The sequence below is a fragment of the Desmodus rotundus genome, chromosome 12, assembly GCF_022682495.2.
Source record: "Desmodus rotundus isolate HL8 chromosome 12, HLdesRot8A.1, whole genome shotgun sequence".
NCBI lineage: Eukaryota > Metazoa > Chordata > Mammalia > Chiroptera > Phyllostomidae > Desmodus > Desmodus rotundus.
The window spans coordinates 3666425-3683440 of record NC_071398.1 but is presented as its reverse complement, the minus strand read 5'-3'; the positions used below and the strand labels follow the sequence as shown (position 1 = coordinate 3683440).

The 17016-nt window shown below is 64.9% G+C and overlaps 1 protein-coding gene across 7 annotated transcripts in view; it reads right to left on the bottom strand.

Annotated features, from left to right (window-relative positions):
- ADCY7 (adenylate cyclase 7) overlaps window positions 1–17016 on the bottom strand; it is a 46833-nt gene that overhangs the window by 2476 nt on the left and 27341 nt on the right. For 5 of the 7 annotated variants that reach the window (XM_045188411.2, XM_045188412.2, XM_024551556.4 and 2 more), the window contains exons 5-25: window positions 16321–16470; window positions 15871–16019; window positions 15275–15386; window positions 12206–12333; window positions 10989–11147; window positions 10675–10807; window positions 8565–8756; window positions 8195–8229; window positions 7703–7786; window positions 7481–7553; window positions 6285–6382; window positions 5421–5505; window positions 5016–5150; window positions 4266–4364; window positions 3213–3397; window positions 2580–2670; window positions 2299–2454; window positions 1579–1725; window positions 1124–1228; window positions 710–824; window positions 163–287 (exon numbers count right to left, since the gene is read on the bottom strand). In XM_045188411.2, coding sequence (XP_045044346.1) covers window positions 163–287; window positions 710–824; window positions 1124–1228; window positions 1579–1725; window positions 2299–2454; window positions 2580–2670; window positions 3213–3397; window positions 4266–4364; window positions 5016–5150; window positions 5421–5505; window positions 6285–6382; window positions 7481–7553; window positions 7703–7786; window positions 8195–8229; window positions 8565–8756; window positions 10675–10807; window positions 10989–11147; window positions 12206–12333; window positions 15275–15386; window positions 15871–16019; window positions 16321–16470 — 2556 coding nt within the window. Of the gene's footprint in view, window positions 1–162; window positions 288–709; window positions 825–1123; window positions 1229–1501; window positions 1726–2298; window positions 2455–2579; window positions 2671–3212; window positions 3398–4265; window positions 4365–5015; window positions 5151–5420; window positions 5506–6284; window positions 6383–7480; window positions 7554–7702; window positions 7787–8194; window positions 8230–8564; window positions 8757–10674; window positions 10808–10988; window positions 11148–12205; window positions 12334–15274; window positions 15387–15870; window positions 16020–16320; window positions 16471–17016 lie in introns of those variants that run through there. The other 2 variants (XM_071220015.1, XR_011650676.1) reach the window with 2 other exon arrangements.

The following is a 17016-nucleotide window of genomic DNA, read 5'->3' as shown; positions in this document are numbered from 1 at the left end:
AGAACACCTGTGGGGGAGGGGCGGGTGGAAACTGGCCCGTGGGCAGCACAGGTCTGGTTCCCCTCGAGGACTCATGGCTGGGCTCGCAGCAGCCCGAGGCCCAGGTGCCCTCCCCTCCGGGAAGTCCTGTCCTCGGCCTCGCATCCCCAGCTGGGTGTCTACCTGGATCTTCCCGAGCTCGCCCGTGCTCTCCATCCTGCTGGCCACGTTGACCGTGTTGCCCCAGATGTCATACTGCGGCTTCCGTGCCCCGATCACGCCGGCGATCACAGGCCCGTGGTTGATTCCTAGAGTGGTGTTCGCAGCGCTCAGGTCCCCGAGGCTGTGCCTCAGGCTGCCGCCCCAGGGGGAGTCTGTGCCCCCCACCCACCGCAGAAAGCACCAACGGAACTGGAGGAAGGAGGGGGTGGCCTCCTGAGCCGAGCAGAGTGTGTGCTTCACAGACCTGGCGGCACCGCCCAAGCCTGGGCGGCGTCCCCTGCTCTAGCGTCTGCTCGTTTCCTAACGAAGAACACGGCCCTAGGGCCCATCAGCCAAGGGGGACGGCTTGGCTAACGCAGCCCTCAGTGTGGTTGAAGGTCCCCTGGGGGCTCCCACTGTCTGTAGGAATGTATTACTACTAAAACTAATCAGAACGGGCTCTAGAACCTTTCAAGGGAGACAGCTGGGCGCACCGAGCAGGCCCGAGACAGCCCGCCCTGGACCTCACCAACGCGCAGGCGGAAGGAGTTGAAGGAGTGCCTGTTGATGCCGTCCAGCTTGCTCATCAGGGCGATGCTGAACTCCACCATGATGCCAATGTGGGCGCGCTGCCGCTCCAGGTCCTGCGGGACAGAGCGCTGTCCGTGGGGCCACGGCGGGTCACAGCCCGTCTTCCTGCCTCAACCGGGTTAGGTGGACGCTCAGAGCACCCTGACCTGCCTTTCCATCCTGCTGGCCCACAGGAAAGGCCGTTGGCGGCCAGAGGCTCTTGCGGAGGAGGGCCCCGGACTTGCGCCCACACTGCTGATCCCCCCTCACAGGTCAGGGCCTGGGAGGGGCCCCCATTGAAGTGACAGGTCTGGGGACTGTTGGGTTTCACCTTGGCAGGCTGGGACTCCAGGCCCCCAGATTGGCTGCATACCTGGTTCTCCTGCCCGGAGGGGCCGCTGAGCCCGGCAGCTGCCATGTAGGTGCTGCCAATGGTCTTGATCTTCTCCACGCTGCTGAACTTGGGCTTCAACAGCAGCTGTGAGACAGAGGGCAGGGCCATGACAACCGCAGAGGCAGGCCTGCCCCAGGTTCCTGCTGCTGTGGGAGCCCTCCCTGCTCCTCCCGTCCGTTGCCCTGGCTGCCTGTCTTCCAGTCCCTTCCGCTCTCCTCTGGCTTTTGCTAAGGACCGAGTGGCCAGCTCTGCAGCAACATGCTCAGAACTGTCGGCTGCATGGGCTTAGTTGGGAATGACTGCTCTACAAGGACCCACAGCTACCCTCACGCAGCCACCTGTCGCAGAGAGACCTACAACTTGAACGAACAAGGACAAAGCCACCAGGAGCGGGGGCATGTTGTCCATCGGGGTGCAGGCCGGCTGGGCCGCACCTCGTCGAAGTCGGCGATGATCTCGTTGAGCAGGCGCAGGCACTCCAGCCCCTCCTTGTTGACGTCACACTCCGTGTAGAACACTTTGAACTCCGGCACGGAGGCGAACATGACACAGACGCAGTCATAGGACTGATGGTACCAGTCCTGCGGGGGGCGGGGGGAGAAACCGGCCTCAGGGGGCCCACCTGGCCTCGCTTCCCGGGCTACCAGGGAGGGCCAGGCGGTGGTCCTCAGCCCAGCTGCCCAGGAGGTCCCTTCTATGGGGTGGGGGCTTTAAAGAGGCACCGAGTCAGCTGGAAGGGGCGGTTCAGGCTCAGGCTGGTCTTTTGCTCTAACACACCCTGGGTCTGCAGAGCGGGCTTGGGGACACCCAGGTGGAAGGCAGCAATCAGCAGATGGGTTCTCTGCGACACAGTGGCTGAGGACTGGCGGAGACACACGCCTTCCTCATGGGTGGCCCGAATTACGGACACTGGCCCCACACTGGAGCCCTGCTCCATCCCACCCGGCACGTGCCTGGGCCCCAGCTTCCAGGCACAAAACCTGAGGCCCAGGGGGCGGGGGGCGTCCCATTCACCCGGGCCCCCGACTCCCCAGCCCATGTCCCTCCAGCTGCCAGTTTGCACGGTCCCCGGGGCACACTGGTGAGGCCAACACCCTCGGAAAGTTCTCTGTGCTGTTCCCCCCACCCTCAGGTGGCCCAGCCCGACACCACACCTCATTCAGCTTGTCCCCGATGAAGTGGGCGGCCACGTGCGCTGGCAGGACGTTCTCCAGGAGGAGGCGGTTCACGCTCTCCATGGTCTCAAACTCCTCGCGCTCCTTCTTGAACTTCTTCTTCCACAGGCAGTCCAGGCGGCAGTAGTAGTCGATCTGCAGGTGGTGGGACAGCCGTGTCCTGGCCCCATAGCCCCCCCCCCCCCCCCCGTCCCCTCCCCACAAGGACGGCAGGTCAGCTCAGCAGAGCGAGGGAGTGGGCGTGCGCTCCCGGGTCTCACCTGTCGGGAGAGCATGATGAGGGTGGCGTAGAAGAGAACCAGGTAGAAGCCGATTGTGGTCTTCAGGTCCCTGCACGCACAGGCTGGGGAGCTGTTGGTGTGAAGGGGGAGGGCAGGAGTCATTCCCAGGCCCCACACGTGGCGGGGGCTGCGTGCACCCAGGGGAGAGCCACAGAGACTGGCCGTCTGCCCTCAGTGGTCTGCCCCCAGCACTCGTGGTGCAGACGGTAAACAAGATGAGAAAGAACTTCAGAGAAAAGAGGTGGAGGGTGGAGGTGGGCTGGGAGGTGGGGAAGCTGAGCTCACACCTGCACAGTGAGGACCAGCTCCTCTGAAGGGAGAGCCCCCAGGCAACGCAGCAGCAGTGAGGGGCCAGGGCAGGGGCATGGGGGGGGCACGGTGCCTGGGCAGCTGCAGACTGGCAGGAGTTAGCAGGTGCCAGGCAGACCCCGAGGTCTGGGGCCCCACGTGCCAGCCTTTTAGTTCGAGAGGAGCCAGGCCCCTCCCTCTAGGAGGGGCCCAGAGTCCCCAAACAGTTCGCACACCAGCCCTTCCTGGGAGACAGGTGCTACCGTGGGCCCCAGTCATGGCGGTGGGGGACCAGGGTCCTGCAGTGAGCGGCTGGGGCCCCACCTGAGGGTGACGTTGGTCTTGCTGAGGTTGTCCAGGCCGAGGCCGCAGCAGCTCCACTGCGAGACGTTGAAGAGCACCAAGTAGGCCACCAAGGCCACCGTCAGCAGCACCACTTTCAGCTCCAGGCTCATGCGCAGAAAGACAGAGCAGGCAACAAAGGCCAGGATGCAGCTGCAGGTATAATACTGGGGAGATGGGGTGTGGGTCACCTCCCGTCTCTCACCTCGGAGACGCGCCTCCCGGGCCAGCCTCCACAGCTCGGGGCTCTGGAGAGACAGTGTCCCCTCGACCTCCCTGCTGGGTGCCGAGCAGGCGACGGGATCCCACACTTCCTGCCACTGTGTCGTTTTTACTGCAATTTAACTTCCACTTCGGGCGAGCGAACTTGTTTAAAGGAAACCGATGTACTAAAATGCCCAGGTGTGCAGAGGTGACAAAGGGCAGGGAGTGGCGGGCACAGCCTCCCCGCCATGAGTTCTGCCACGACCCCGCCCTCCCCGGAGCCCCTCCCTGCCCCCGCTGCACTCCAGCCCCTGGTCACGTGTGGCTCCCCACTGCCCCTAGCACCCTCCTCCCGCCAGCTCGGACCTGCTGCTGGCCACCCCCCACCCAACAGCTAGAACCTGCTCCCACTGCACGCCTTGCTTTTCCTCACTGCCCTGCCCCGCCTCCCCCCATCCATAACCTTTCAGCCCTTTAGAGAGCAGCTCAAAATTTGCTGCCGTCCCCCTGAAGTTCCACAGCCTTCATGCTGCTGCTGGGGAACTTGTGGTGTCAGCCTGTCTGGGGCCCAGTCCCAGCCCCAGCCCCGTGACCGGTGGCAACCTCTCATAGCCGCTTCTGAGTCATCGAAACGGAGACCCTGACAGCCTCCCGGAGCCTGAGGGTCAGGGCGCTCACGCCAGTGTGCGGGCTCCCACTCGCATGCCCTGGACCGGTGCGCCAGCGCCAGACCCCGGTGGCCCCCAACACAGCCCCTGTGGGCCCCGCCTGTCCCGGAGAGGCTGGACCCAGCTCCCCGACAGCCTGGGCACCCAGCGCTGGCGCACTCACCGGGAGGAGCTCACACGGGGTCCGGTCCCCACTGCCCAGGGCCCTCGGGCTCGTCTCGTTCCCCGCCGGCAGCCCCAGGGCCAGGGAAGGCGGCAGTGGCTGCAGAGGAGACAGGTCCCATGACAGGGGGTCAGGACCCGCGGGGCTGCACAGGGCCCGGCGTGTCTGCCAGGCCCGGCTCTAAGCTGGCCCAGAGCCCCTGGGCTCCCAACTCCCCACAGCAGCCATCACTCTAGCGTGGGGAGGGCTGGGCAGAGAAGGGTGTCCAGGACAGACACGCGGGCACGGCCCTGAGCTCAGGGCTGCCACAGCCGGGTAGGGGCCCCTGAGCGAGCTGGTCAGTCTCGCGTGTGTGGGCAGACTCTGGCTCTAGAGGCGGGGCCTGGGGGGACCGGCGGGAACAGTCTGCAGCACAGAGCACACGATCATGGCCGAGGCAGGGGCCCTGCGTCCCCCCAGCTTGTGCCCAGGATGGCTCCTGGTTTCCGAGAGGACAGGGCATCCTCAGAGGGCCGGGGAGGAAGGGGGGGGGTGTCGAGGGCACACGCTTCAGGACCTCTGTGGGGCCACAAGCTCTCACCGGCCACCGAACCTCCCCGGCCCGGCCTCGGGGCCCTGGAGGGGGTCACCCCACCTGTGGCATTTAGGCAACAAGATTCTGGGGGTCTCGGGTTGAGAGGCCCCCAGGGCCAGGTCTGGCTCACTCCACCAGGAGGTGGGCACAGGGGTCTTCACCCGCCCGGGACCCACCAGGTTGATGATGGCGACGGTGAGCAGGCTGCCGATGGTCAGGGTGGCCAAGGACAAGCGCAGCAGTGGGTGGGTCTCCACCCTCTCGGAGATGGCCCGGAGTGTTCCCCACTGGGCAGAGGCTGGGCAGTACCTCTGTGGGACCACAGGGCCCTGTCAGCTGGCTCCAGCCCAGGACGGGGGGCACAGACAGGAGGGGCAGCCCGATCTGGGGGCCATGAGCAGGCGGGGGGAGGGGAGCAGAATGCTCAGCAGCATCTGGAGCGCTCGGTGACAGTCCCCGAGACAGGAGGGGCTCAGGTGGGCACAGCCCACGAGGGAGGGTCCAGGAACAGCGGCTCACCCCTCCACAGCCCAGCACCCGCGGGGCCCAAGTAGATGCTCCGCCCAGGGCCTCCCACTCACCAAGAACTCGTCGGCAAAGCACAGGCCCAGCACCAGCCCCAGCACGCAGGCCACCAGCCCAAAGGACACCCCCAGGGCTGCCGTCCTGGAGAGGAGGGGACAGCCTAAGCTCTGGGGATCATCCGCAGGGCCAAGCCTCCCGGAGCCCCAGGTCCCAGGTGCACGGTCACCTCCCACCCCTCTCAAACTGCTGTCCGCTCCTCAGCCAAGGGGCCCTTTGCAATCAGGCCCAACCACCCAGCAAACAGCCCACAGGCCTGGCCAAAACAAGATCAGCCTCACGTCCCCCTTCCTGGGCCACGCGTGTAAGAAACGAGACTCAGGTCTGGCACCACATAAACGTGCCCCCCGTTACGTCTTTGGGAAGCCCACCCTAAATAAACCACAGTGCTGGTGGGCCCATGGCCTCCCCTCCCTTCGGGAGCCAAGTGGCTGGATTCCCCCCTCCCTGTGAGCACACACCCCATCCCGTCCCCACCGTGGGCCTGAGGGCAGAAACATGCGTCCCAGTGGGGTGCAACCCCCCCACTGTGAGCCTCAGTTACCCCCAGCTGAGAGAGCGAGGAGGGCAGGGCAGACAGCTGAGGCAGAGGTCACACACCGAAATGCCTACAGGCCATACGGGCAACAGGGGACTTCGAAGAAGAGAGGCTTCTGGGAGTTGGGGGGCCTGCGGCTCTGGGGGCAAACACATTCCACTAAAGCGAAACCTGAGTGCTGGAGACTGCAGGCCGGGGGGGGGGGGGGGGGGCGGGCGCTGTGCTGCTCCCGTACTGGGACTGGGGTGGCTGGGTGAGTCACAGCGGCCCCCTCCTGCCTGCCTGCCCCCGTCGGGCTTCACCGCCCTGCCCTCCCCAGACCCACCTGGGCATCAGCAGGATGTGGACCAGCAGGATGCAGAGGAAGATGAGGCCAGCACAGGCGAAGTAGTGGCGGACCCGGGGGATGGGCGCCAGGCGGTACTGGGGGCGACAGAGACCGTGAGCGGTCGCTAGGACCCCAGAGGGCCCCACCTGCAGGGCCACTGCCTGACCCCTCACTTCTCAGGAGGCAGGTGGCTCAAGTTAACCTCCTTAAAAATCCCTCACACCCTCCCTGCTCCGCAGGTGATGATGTCCCATCATCACCAAAGGACAACCTGTTCCTATTGTGTCTTCAGAGGCCACACCTTCCCCTCCCCTACCCTGCCCAGGTCTCCCCCTTGATTTCCAAGGTCCCTGAAAAGCCCAGGGCCCAAGTCTGCAGCCGGGAACCAAACCTGGGCTCCAGGGCTGGCTGTGACTTCGGGCGGGTAGGGGGTCTGCCCTCACCCCAGACGGAGGAGTAAGCCTGGGCGGAGCCCCGGGCTGTCAGGCAGAGACCCCATGCTGCCTGCGCTGCGCCCCCACCCCACAGACACAAGGCTCCATCACACGGCCTCAGCTCACAAAGCTCCCTGGTGCAAATGAGCAAGCCCAACTCCGAGAGCCTGCTGCCCGCCCAGGTTCCACAGCCCAGGCCTCACGCCCGGGAAACCCCCAACCCAGGCAGCCCCAGCTAGAGGAGGCCCCCAATCCTGGAGGCCAAGGCAGGAGAAAGGTCCTGGCACTGGAGCACCACACGGGCTTGCCCGTCCTCTCAGACGGGCCACCCCCGAGACCAAGACACCTGGAAACCTCCAGGAGTGTATGAGCTGCATGGCAGTGCCCGCCCTGGCCGGCAGGCAAAGAGTCAACCAACGTGACACATGACACGGGGGACGGTGCCCGAACCCAGCAGGCGCTCAGCGGACCAGGCCACTGGCCACCGACAGTACAAAAGCCGGCTGCTGTAGCAGCTGGACCGCCAGGCTAGTACTGAGTGGAGGGCTTTCCCTGGTGGCGCTTGAAGGGAGTAAGTGGGGGCACATGGGGTACAGGGGCGAGACCACAGGTTGAGCCTCTGTCCCCTCCCCCATCAGCCAGCTGGAGCGACTCCCCACCACCTCCCTGAACATATCTGGGGGTGCAGCTGCCCACGGCCTGCACCCTGTGCCGCCCCGGCCTTGGAGCCCCCTCCCTGGGACCACCCAGGGCCCTCACCTCTCGCTCGAAGCCCTTCTCCAGGAAGATGGACCCAAAGGTGTGGAAGTCGTCGGACTTGGAGCAGCAGGGCCTGTAGGGTGGCAGGTGTGGGTGGGAGGACCCCACCGTCAGGAGGCAGCACCAGGGAGGAGAAATGACTGGAGCTGGGTCACTGGAGGGGCCTGGCCACATGGGGGGGCCCTTTCTTGGTGGGGGGCAGGGCAAGCAGAGGCCCCTCACCTTGTGGAGCTGAGCCCCTCGATGGCCGACAGCATCTCGTCGTCATCTGAGTCGCCCTCCGACCGCCCCTTGGGGGACGCGCTTCTGGAATCAGACACCCAAAGGCATTGCCCCAGGGCCCCGCGCCCGCTTGCGCAGGGGCAGCGGAGTGGAGCCTCGTGCAGGATGGTGGAGGGACTGGCAGGAGCCACTGAGGCCCGCAGAGGGCTAGCGCAGGCCCCCCTCCCCCTCCGAGGCCTCTCTCACACCAACCCCTCTGACCGGCTCTGCCGTCAGGCGGGCACACAGCAGGCGCTCAATCATTGTGCAGTCCTGGTTTCTAGAACACTCTGACCCGAGCCATGGCAAGCTCCGTGGTCAGGGCCGGGCCTCCCAGAGCTACCCTTGTTGCCAGGAGGTAGTCAGGGAAGCCGGCCTGGAGAAGGTGGCTGGGACAGGACTTGGCCAGAAAGGCAGGCCCCATATTGACTGAGGAGGGGACCACACACCTACCTGTCAGGGGCCCGGTGGCGCCGCAGGGGGATGGCCTGGAAGGGAGGGGAAGAGACCATTACTCTCCGGGGCGCGGGGCCGAGAGTCCATCTCAGGTCCAGATCTGCTCCCTCAGACACCCAGGCAGGGCAGCAGGGACATCCTGGCTGCGGACAGCCTGAACCAAAGCTGAGCTCCTCTGGGGACTGAGGGGGCAGAGACATCCCAGCCACCCTGGGGCACTGCCCACACACCTGCACGCCACGGGGAGGAAGGGAGGGCAGAAGCCTGATTCATCGCACAGGTGGGGACGGTGAGACCAGCTAGGAAGACCCTGCCAGTCCCTTCATAGGGCATCTGGTGCCCAGCTCCCTGGGGGGATGGGCCCTACCTTGAGCCTCCGGCTGTTGGGAACAGGGGTCTCGCTGCTGCTCACGCTCTCTCGATGGTTGAGGTGGGCAAAGGGCCGTGCAGCACCCCAGGACTCAAGGTAGCGGGTCATACGCAGGGACGCCCGCATCTTCAGGGCGGCGTCCCCCTTGGGCTTGGGGAGGTGTTGGCTGGGCGGGGGCGGCTGCTGGCTCTGCGAGCAAACACAGACAGGGTCTGTCCCACCCCTGGCCTCCCGGCCCCAACCCGCAACGCAGCCCAGAGCGTGCGGCCGACCAGCTGCTCCGCCTGGGTCTGCAGTCACAGGGGCCTGGCTGAAGCCCAGTCCACGCCTTGGCTGGGCTGGAGGGGTGTGCCCAACTTAGAGACCAGCCCTCCACACTCCAGGAGTAGACGGGTCACACACCTGTGCCTCCTCCTCCCCAGGGACAGATGCAGGGGCAGGTCCTAAGCCCTAAGGCCCCACTTGCCCTCCTGGGAACCAGACACTGTGCTTGGGGTGCCCCTTCCCATGAAGGCACCCCAGGGAGATGGGCGCCAGGAAGAAACAGGCATCTGGTCCTGCCCTCCTGCATGTGGCCGGCACATGTCCTTCTGTGGGGACCAGCTAGGAGGGCACGGGGTGCTGGCTGCAACCCAGAGAGAAAGCGAGATGCCCCACCAAGGGGCCACCCCTCACCCTCTGGGGCACCATTTTAGCCATTCCCACTTGTGCGGCCCCCAAACCACAGCACAGGTCCATCACTTGCCATGTGTCTGCCGTGGCCCTGCCAGGGGTGTGGTGGCTTAGCCAGGCCCTGAATGAGGGCCCAGCTCTGCCTCCTCTGCCGGGGTCCCAGTCCCGAAGAGCACCACACCTTGGACCCTCCCTGGCTGGGGGGCTGGGCAGGACTGAAAAAGGGGATGACGAGAAAGACCCCAAGGCTGCCAGGAGCAAGCTTGGGCCCTCTGGAGTCCCCCTTACCCCTGACATTACTGCCCTCCAGGAGTCCCCGTCGTCTCGGGTCCCCACCGACACCTACACCCACAAACTCTCATGCAGCCACAGCACAACTTCCCTGGAAAACTTCTAGCCTCCCGAGAGGGGCCTGTCTGCCTGGCCTGGGGCAGCGGCGTGGGAGCCAGCCATTGTGAGCTTCCAAGGGCCCCAGAACGCACTGCGCCCACAGTGCCCACCTGCCCTGAGGTGGGTGCAGGTCACCTGTCTATGGGGACCTGTCTGTCCCCCTCTGATCAGACCTCCCCGGGGCAGGAACTCAAGAAATCACAGACCCCCTTTAGGGAGACACGCTGGCCGAGGACAAGGCCCACAGAAAACTCTCCACCATGCACGGGCTTCTTTGCATTTTAACTACAAGAATGAAGAAGATTCCACAAGATGGGGTGGGAGGCAGCGTGCCAGAAGCAATATAAGCGCCCAGTTACACCCTACAGGAGACGCTCTCACTGAGCACTTGGTGGTCCTCGGGGTGGGGGCGGGGGCTAGGGAAGGGGGACAGGGGCTGGGGGAGGCAGGCAGGCAGGCCAGCCCTGAGGATGGCCAAGGCCAAAGCTGGAGGGAGAGGGAACTCAAAGAGCCTGCGCGGCCGACATTCTTGAGCGAGCCCCAAGGATGATTCACCAGCAGCTCCAGGACATGCTGGCCTCCCGGGGCGGACACGGGGCGGGCTGGGAGCAGCCCCAGGGCCTCTGCCACCACGGGGCGCTGATGAAAGCGGGGGCATCGACCGAGCAGGCCCATGCCACCAGTCGGAGCCCAGGACACACGGGGGCCCGGGGCCCCGGGGCCATTCCCTGCTTTCCTGAGTCTCAGAGTGTGTTTTTAAAATATGTCTCTGGAAAACTGGGAGAGGAGTGACAACCACGTGGAAGATGAACTCATGGGGACGTCCTTCCAGGGTTTTTAGGACGTGCCCGACGGCAGTGAGGGCTTTGCTCAGACCAGCAGGCTCCGCCCATTTCCCAGTGGATGAACACTGAGGCCCCAGGAAGTTGGCATTGTACGTGGTGACGGGGAGCTCACCCCCGCCGCAGGCAGGCCTCTGCCCCACTCTCCCCTCAGGGCCCTCCCCATGGGTGTGCCACAGCCCACTGCATCCGAGCCCTCGTACCCGGGGGTCGATGACCAGGTAGGTGCGGATGTTCATCTCTTTCAGGTAGGGGTCCCGCTGCTGCCCGTGCCCGTCCTCCACCTCGTACGCCTTGTCCAGGTGGCTCAGCGTCGCCTCCGTGATGTGCACCCGGCTGGGGAAACGCAGGTCAGACGGAGCAGCGGAGCCCGAAGCAGCCAGCAGCCCGAGCCCAGGCCAGCTCCCCCCACCGTGAGGTCACTGCTTCTACCTCTGACCCCACCCTGACCCACCCACCCCCCGTCCAGAGTAGTCGGATGCTGGCCTCTGACCCCACGGCCGTTGGCCAGCCTCACCCCGGGACTCCAGCCGCCTCCATCCGGTTGGCGAGGGACACGTCATGGGACCACACGTCATATTGCCACTTGCGCAGCCCGATGACACCACACAGCACGTTCCCCGAGTGGATGCCCACGCGCATGCTGATGTCCACGCCTGTGGCCTCCCGCACCTGCCTGAGGGGGAAGTGGGGTCACCTCAGCCCAGCCGGGGCTGCTCATGGGGCCCTGAACCCCAGGGCAGGCTCGAGGTCCCAGCGCAGGGCGGGGCAGAGTGAGGTGGTAGGGGAGGGTGTAAGGATGCTCTTAGCCCCATGGGGCTGCCTCCTGGAAGGGAGCTCAGCACCCTGTGTCTGGGAGTGTGCAAAGGGATGTGGTCACCCCAAGATTGAAGGCTGGAAAAGGAGGAAATTCCAAGTGTCATTAGTCTCAATGGCTCAGGTCAAAGGCCCTAAATAGCTACCCCCAGGTGTTCCCCAGCCCGGCGGCCCCACCTGGGTTCCAGAAGACTGCTGGGGGCCCCTCAAAGCCCCAGACACCAAGATCGCAGGGGCCAGCCTTTGGGGGCCTTCTCCAGGCATGGGGGCTCTGAGGGTCAGGCGTTAGCATCACTCAGGACAAGAAGCCCAAGTGCGACCTTCCCCAGGGCACAGGGCACTCCCAGCAGGAGCAGGCCTCTGGGTCCCTTTGAGAAAAGAAAGACGATCCGGGAGCAGCTGGGGCCACGTGTCCACGGACAGGGCTGGGATGGACACACCTGCCAGGGCCAAAGGCAGAGGGAGCAGAAGGGGACCCGCACAACGGCCACACATTCTGGGCGTGGGGGGGCTGACTGAGGACAGGTGGGTGGAGCTGTAGGAGCCCCAGAGACCCTTGAGGGGTGTGGAGGCTGGTGGGAGGCAGGCCCAGGAGGCTGGGGGGCTCCCCCGGACTCCAGGGTCTTCAACGAGAGCAGGAAGCAGGCAGCCTGGGGTGGGTTCCTGTGTCTGCCAGCACCTCCTGCTGTGCTGCGACCCTCCTTGGAGGGAAGCCTCGCTGCCGTCCTCACTCACGCTCCCAGACAAGGAGTCGCAGAGGGCGGGGCACAAAACAGCTACGCCATCCAGGCGAGCCCCCGGCACCCCGCGCCTCAGTCTCCTCATCCGACAAATGGAGACAACGCACTCCCCACTGTGCCCCGGGAGGCGCCGTTGCAGGGACAGGCCCAGTGGCCCGGACACGCCCACGGTACCTACTTAATGGCCTCGCACATGTCCAGCCCCATCTTCACGCAGTTGCGGGCGTGCGTGGGCAGGGACACGGGCAGGCCGGACACGCAGTAGTAGCAGTCGCCCAGGATCTTGATGCGCATGCACTCGTTGGCCTGTGGGGCAAGGTCAGCAGGGGTCAGGGGTCACACAGGCAGCCACCCCTCCGCCCTCCCGGGTCAGCCAGGCTGCTTCCCAGCCAGGCTGCTTCCCAGACAGGGGCTCCCTCCTGGGGGACCAGCCACCAGGAGCTGCTCCTGGGCCTGCTGAAAGGATGGGGGGCTCGAGGGGTTCTCCGGGAGGAACGCCAAACATCAGCGGCAAAAACAAGTGTTCCTAAGGGCAGCCGGCCACCCAAATGCCCCTGGAGGAGGCGTTCCCTGTGTTTCATCCCTGCAATGTTTGAGCACCTACTGAGGGCCCAGCCCAGGCATGGGGGCACAGCAGTGAACAAAGACAAAACTCCCTGCAGCCGTGGGGTTCACACGCTGGGGGAAGGACTGGATCCTACACTGGACAAAATCTTATACATCCAATGGCAGTAAGGGCTGAGGGGGAAATCAGGGAAGGGAGGGGAGCGGAAGATCCCAGGAGGCCAGAGAATGCCTCTCAGAGAAGGTGACATCGGAGCAAAGACCTAAAAAACCAGTGGAGCAAGCCACAGCAGTATCCAGAGGAAGAGTGCTCCAGGTGAGAGAAGGAAGTGGCACGTGCAAAGGCCCTGGGGCCAGAAAGCCACGGCCGCGCAGCAGTCAGTGTGGCTGAAGTGGACCGAGTCGGGGAGAGGAAGACAGAGAGGTGGCTATGAGGCTTGGGGCGGCAGGGTTTGGGGTGTGGGCCAAGAGCAGAGCAGAAAGATGGGGGCGAGAGAGGTCGGAATCACATATGAAAATGCACACAGGGGGCGGGGAGGCCCCAACCAGCTGTCTGATCATCCCATCTGCGGTGGCCACGAGACCCTCCATAAGCCCTCAGCAAAGGTGGCCACAGGCACCAAGGCCCTGGGCGTGGGATTCTCAGGGACACGAACAGGTGGCTCCATGCGGGCCTCAAGGGGGCCTCAGCAAGCAGCCTTGCCCCTGGTGCTGGTGGGGAGGGAGGCGGGGGCTGGGGCACTGCCACCTCCGCTCTCCTGCACGGTCCCAAGGGCTGGCTGCCTTCCTGGAGCCAAGGTCTCCTCTGTCTCCAGGTTAAGTGCCCGCTCCCTCCCACACCTGGGAGTGACAGCCCTGCATCCAGGTCCCTGTACCTGTCACACCTTTCTGAGAAGTCCCCTTTCTATATTTCCCTCCAGCGACCCCACCTGAGTCCCCGACCAGCTGCGTCCTGCAGGGCCCCATCTGGCCCACACTAACCTCTACATGACCTGGCCAGTGGACATGAGGAAAGCGGCTTTCCTAGAAAGCAGCCGGAAGTCAGGGGAGGGCGCCACACCCAGACACAGGTCAGGGCTCCTGCTGCTCCCCAGGGCAGGCACCAGCCTGCTGCCCTCAGACCGCCTGCCAGGCACCCCCACCTGCCCCACCCTGCCTCACCCCTGGGCTGCTCCTTGGCCGCTGACAGGCCTACCACCTCTGACGCAAACTGAGGACGTGGCAGGTCCTTGGGCTCTGTGGCAGGGAGAGGGCCAGCTGTGGCCTGAGGCCCTGTCCCCGGCCCCACATAAGGCCCAGCCTCCGGGAACTCCCATCTGCTGGTTCGAGTCTCAAAGGCAGGCTGCAGGCTAGACAGGCCCTCGGAGTCAGGCCACAACACCCGGGGAGTCACAGAGCGCAGGACAGTCGGTCTTCCACGGCACCATTGGCCAGTGGCGTCCAACTATAATTTGGTTATCCCTGTGACGGGCGGCTCATCCCCAGAGATGGAGCCTGCTCCTGACACAGCAGTCCCTCCGAGGGCCAAACAGCTCTGACCATGGCAATTTCCTCCTCGAGTGGGCCAGACCTGGCCTCCCGCCAAGTTCGGACCACTGGTCCTCTGCACATGAAGCCACCCGCGCATGGACAGGGGGCTGCTTTAAGCTTTCCACGTGATCCACACAGGCAGCCAGGATAGAGAGCCCCCACCTTACAGCTCACATCTGGGTCTCTCATTAGCAGCCACTGCTTCCAGGAAGCCTGCCTTGACCACCTGAGTCAGGGCTAGGCGCTCCCTAGTCCCAGCCCCTGCAGCCCTCTGCAAACCGCAGGACAGGTCGGCCCGGAACAACTTCCAGATAAGCCCAAGGCCCCATGCAAGCTCAGAGCTGCCACTTGGCAGCACTTGAGACCATTATGTAAATTAATGACTGAGGCCCCTCCCCCTAGACACCCACCCCGCCCGGGGCTGGGTGCTGCTCACACAGACAACACAGCGAGATCCCTGTTCAGCCTGTCTAGTCTCGACCTCTCTCCCACCAGCTGTATCCTGGAGACCCTTTGCCCAATGGCCTCCCCCACTTAGCACCAGCCAGGCTCTCCAGGGGCCTAAGTCAAGTCTCACTCCTCACCTCAGCCCTCAGGTCCTTGCAGGTCTAACCCTGTGACTTTGTCCCCTCCACACTGAGCCGCTTTGCGTACACTTTTCCCTCTGCCCTGGACACTGCTCCTTCTCCTCCTCAGGTCTCTTTTGGGGTCTCTCAAACTTTAACACCCACACCACCCACCTGGGACACTGTTGGAGGCAGATTTGGGTAGGCCTGGTACCCCACAGTACCCCCAGGCTCCCAGGTGAGGCCAAGGCTGTGGCCTAGTGCAGTGAGGATGGTGCCTCCTCTTCCAGGCAGCCTTCCGGAGCCCCCATCTGAGCTCCTGAGCCTCTGTGCACCCCTGCTGTGGACCCTGTCTCCCCACAGGCCTCACGTTCTGGGGGACAGGATTCAGCCACCTCAGCCACCACTCAACCTCCACCTTCTACTGCTCAAAAGCTTTTGCTGACTGAAGGCTACAATTCTGCCCAGGCCTCTAGCACCCACCCCTGCACAGCGCTGGGCACAGGACGCCGGGGACCCCACGGGAGCAGTTCCTGCCTTGCCCCCCAGGAGAGGTGGGGGGCAGCACGGCCCCTTGGCAGGCTCACCTTGGCGATCTGGTCAAACTTCCCGAAGAGCTCGTTCAGCATCACCACCAGCTCCTTGGGGGAGCAGTCGCTGGCCAGCCGTGTGAAGCCCACAATGTCAGCGTAGAGAATGCTGGGGGCCGGTGGCAGGGTCAGAGCCAGCCCCATGGTGCACGGGGCCCGTGCAGAGCCCCAGTCACCCCTTCTATCCGCAGCCTCCACAGGGACAGGAGGGGCGCTCCGGCCACAAAGACCAAGTAGAGTTCCAGAGAGTTCCAGTGGAGGCAAACCCCGCTGCAGGTGCTGGATGGCACTCTTACAGGCGAGTGCACTGGCCCCTGGTAACTCCCTTCTCCTCCCCTGGATGTTCACCTTCGCTCCGACTTCACAGCTGGGCTCCCTGGTACGGCGCGACCCCACCCTCCCCTAGTAGGCCTCTCATTCTACAGATGAGCGAACTGAGGCTCAGGGAGGCTAAGGCTGTCTGGGAAGCCAGAGGCGCTGTCTGCCGCAGACCTCCCGGCTCTGAAGCCTGAGCTCTGGGTCCCCACAGCCCAGATGGGGCGGCAGAGAGGCCTTCCCGGGAGACACCACGTGCCGCCCCCCTGCCCACCCACCTGACATTCTGGTGCCTCTTGACGTAGAGGCTGTGGAAGTTGTTGTCGGGCAGGTAGCGACGGTCCCCACACTCCTTGAGCCGTTCAATGATGGTCAGCTTCATGCCCATGGAGATGTGGGCGGGGAGCACGGAGAGCAGCAGGTTCTCCTGGGCGCCGGGGGACGGGGATGCGGGGCACAGGCAGGGTGACGTCAAGCCCCAGGCTTGGCCCACACACCCCTCCTTCCTGCTCTGCCCACTGCCCCCTCCACTTCTGGTGGCCTTGGTCCCACCACCACCCCTGACAGGCACACGGTCCCCCCATGTTCCCAGCTGCACGCTGGGGTGACACCCTGCATGGGTGTCTGGCCACACGCCCCATGCACATGCCACCCAATGTCCACAGAGAAAGGATGCAGGGCGTGGGGCCAGGGGGTCGGCTAGGGCGGGCGGGGAGGCGGGACCCCACCTGCTGGCGCTTCTCGATGCGCAGCTTCCGCCGGATCTGGATGCACTTGGCGGTGTAGGTGAAGAGGTCGCGGGAGGCATCCTGCATCTGGTGTTTGTGGAAGGCGCCCGTGAGGTTCCCGCACAGGAAGACGATGGCATTGGCCAGCAGCTGCGGGCAGGCGGGTGGAGGCGGCTCAGGTGTGGCCTGGTCCCCTTGGGGAGCCGGGGACGGCACTCCTGCCTGTGCCTTGCCCTCCAGCCCACTGAGGTGCACCCATCCCAGGGCAGGCAGGGAAACTGAGGCCCAGGCAGGGAGGCGGTGTGACGGCAGGACCAGGGCTCAGGCCCCACACGGCATCTGCCCAGCACTCGCTGGTCCGGAGGGCTTGGGCCCCAGAGACCAGGGAGCCAGTCGCTTCTGGGGAGGGAGCAGCACAGCGCCTCACAGAGCCTGAGGGAGCACTATGGGCTGGGGTGGGGGGAGTAGCCAGCTGCCCAGCACCCCCCGGAGCAGACACCAGTCCCAGTCAGGAGAGAAACACGTGTAAGTCGCCACTAAGTGTGTGCAAATTTTGCTCACTCAACACAAAGACACAGGCAGAACGCCCAGGGGCGTCCCCAGCCCTGCCAGGGACAGGGTTCATCCCAAGACAGTGCCCCACACCTGGGAAGGGACCCTGAGGGCCAGAGATCGAGGGAGGTGCTGAGCCTCCGG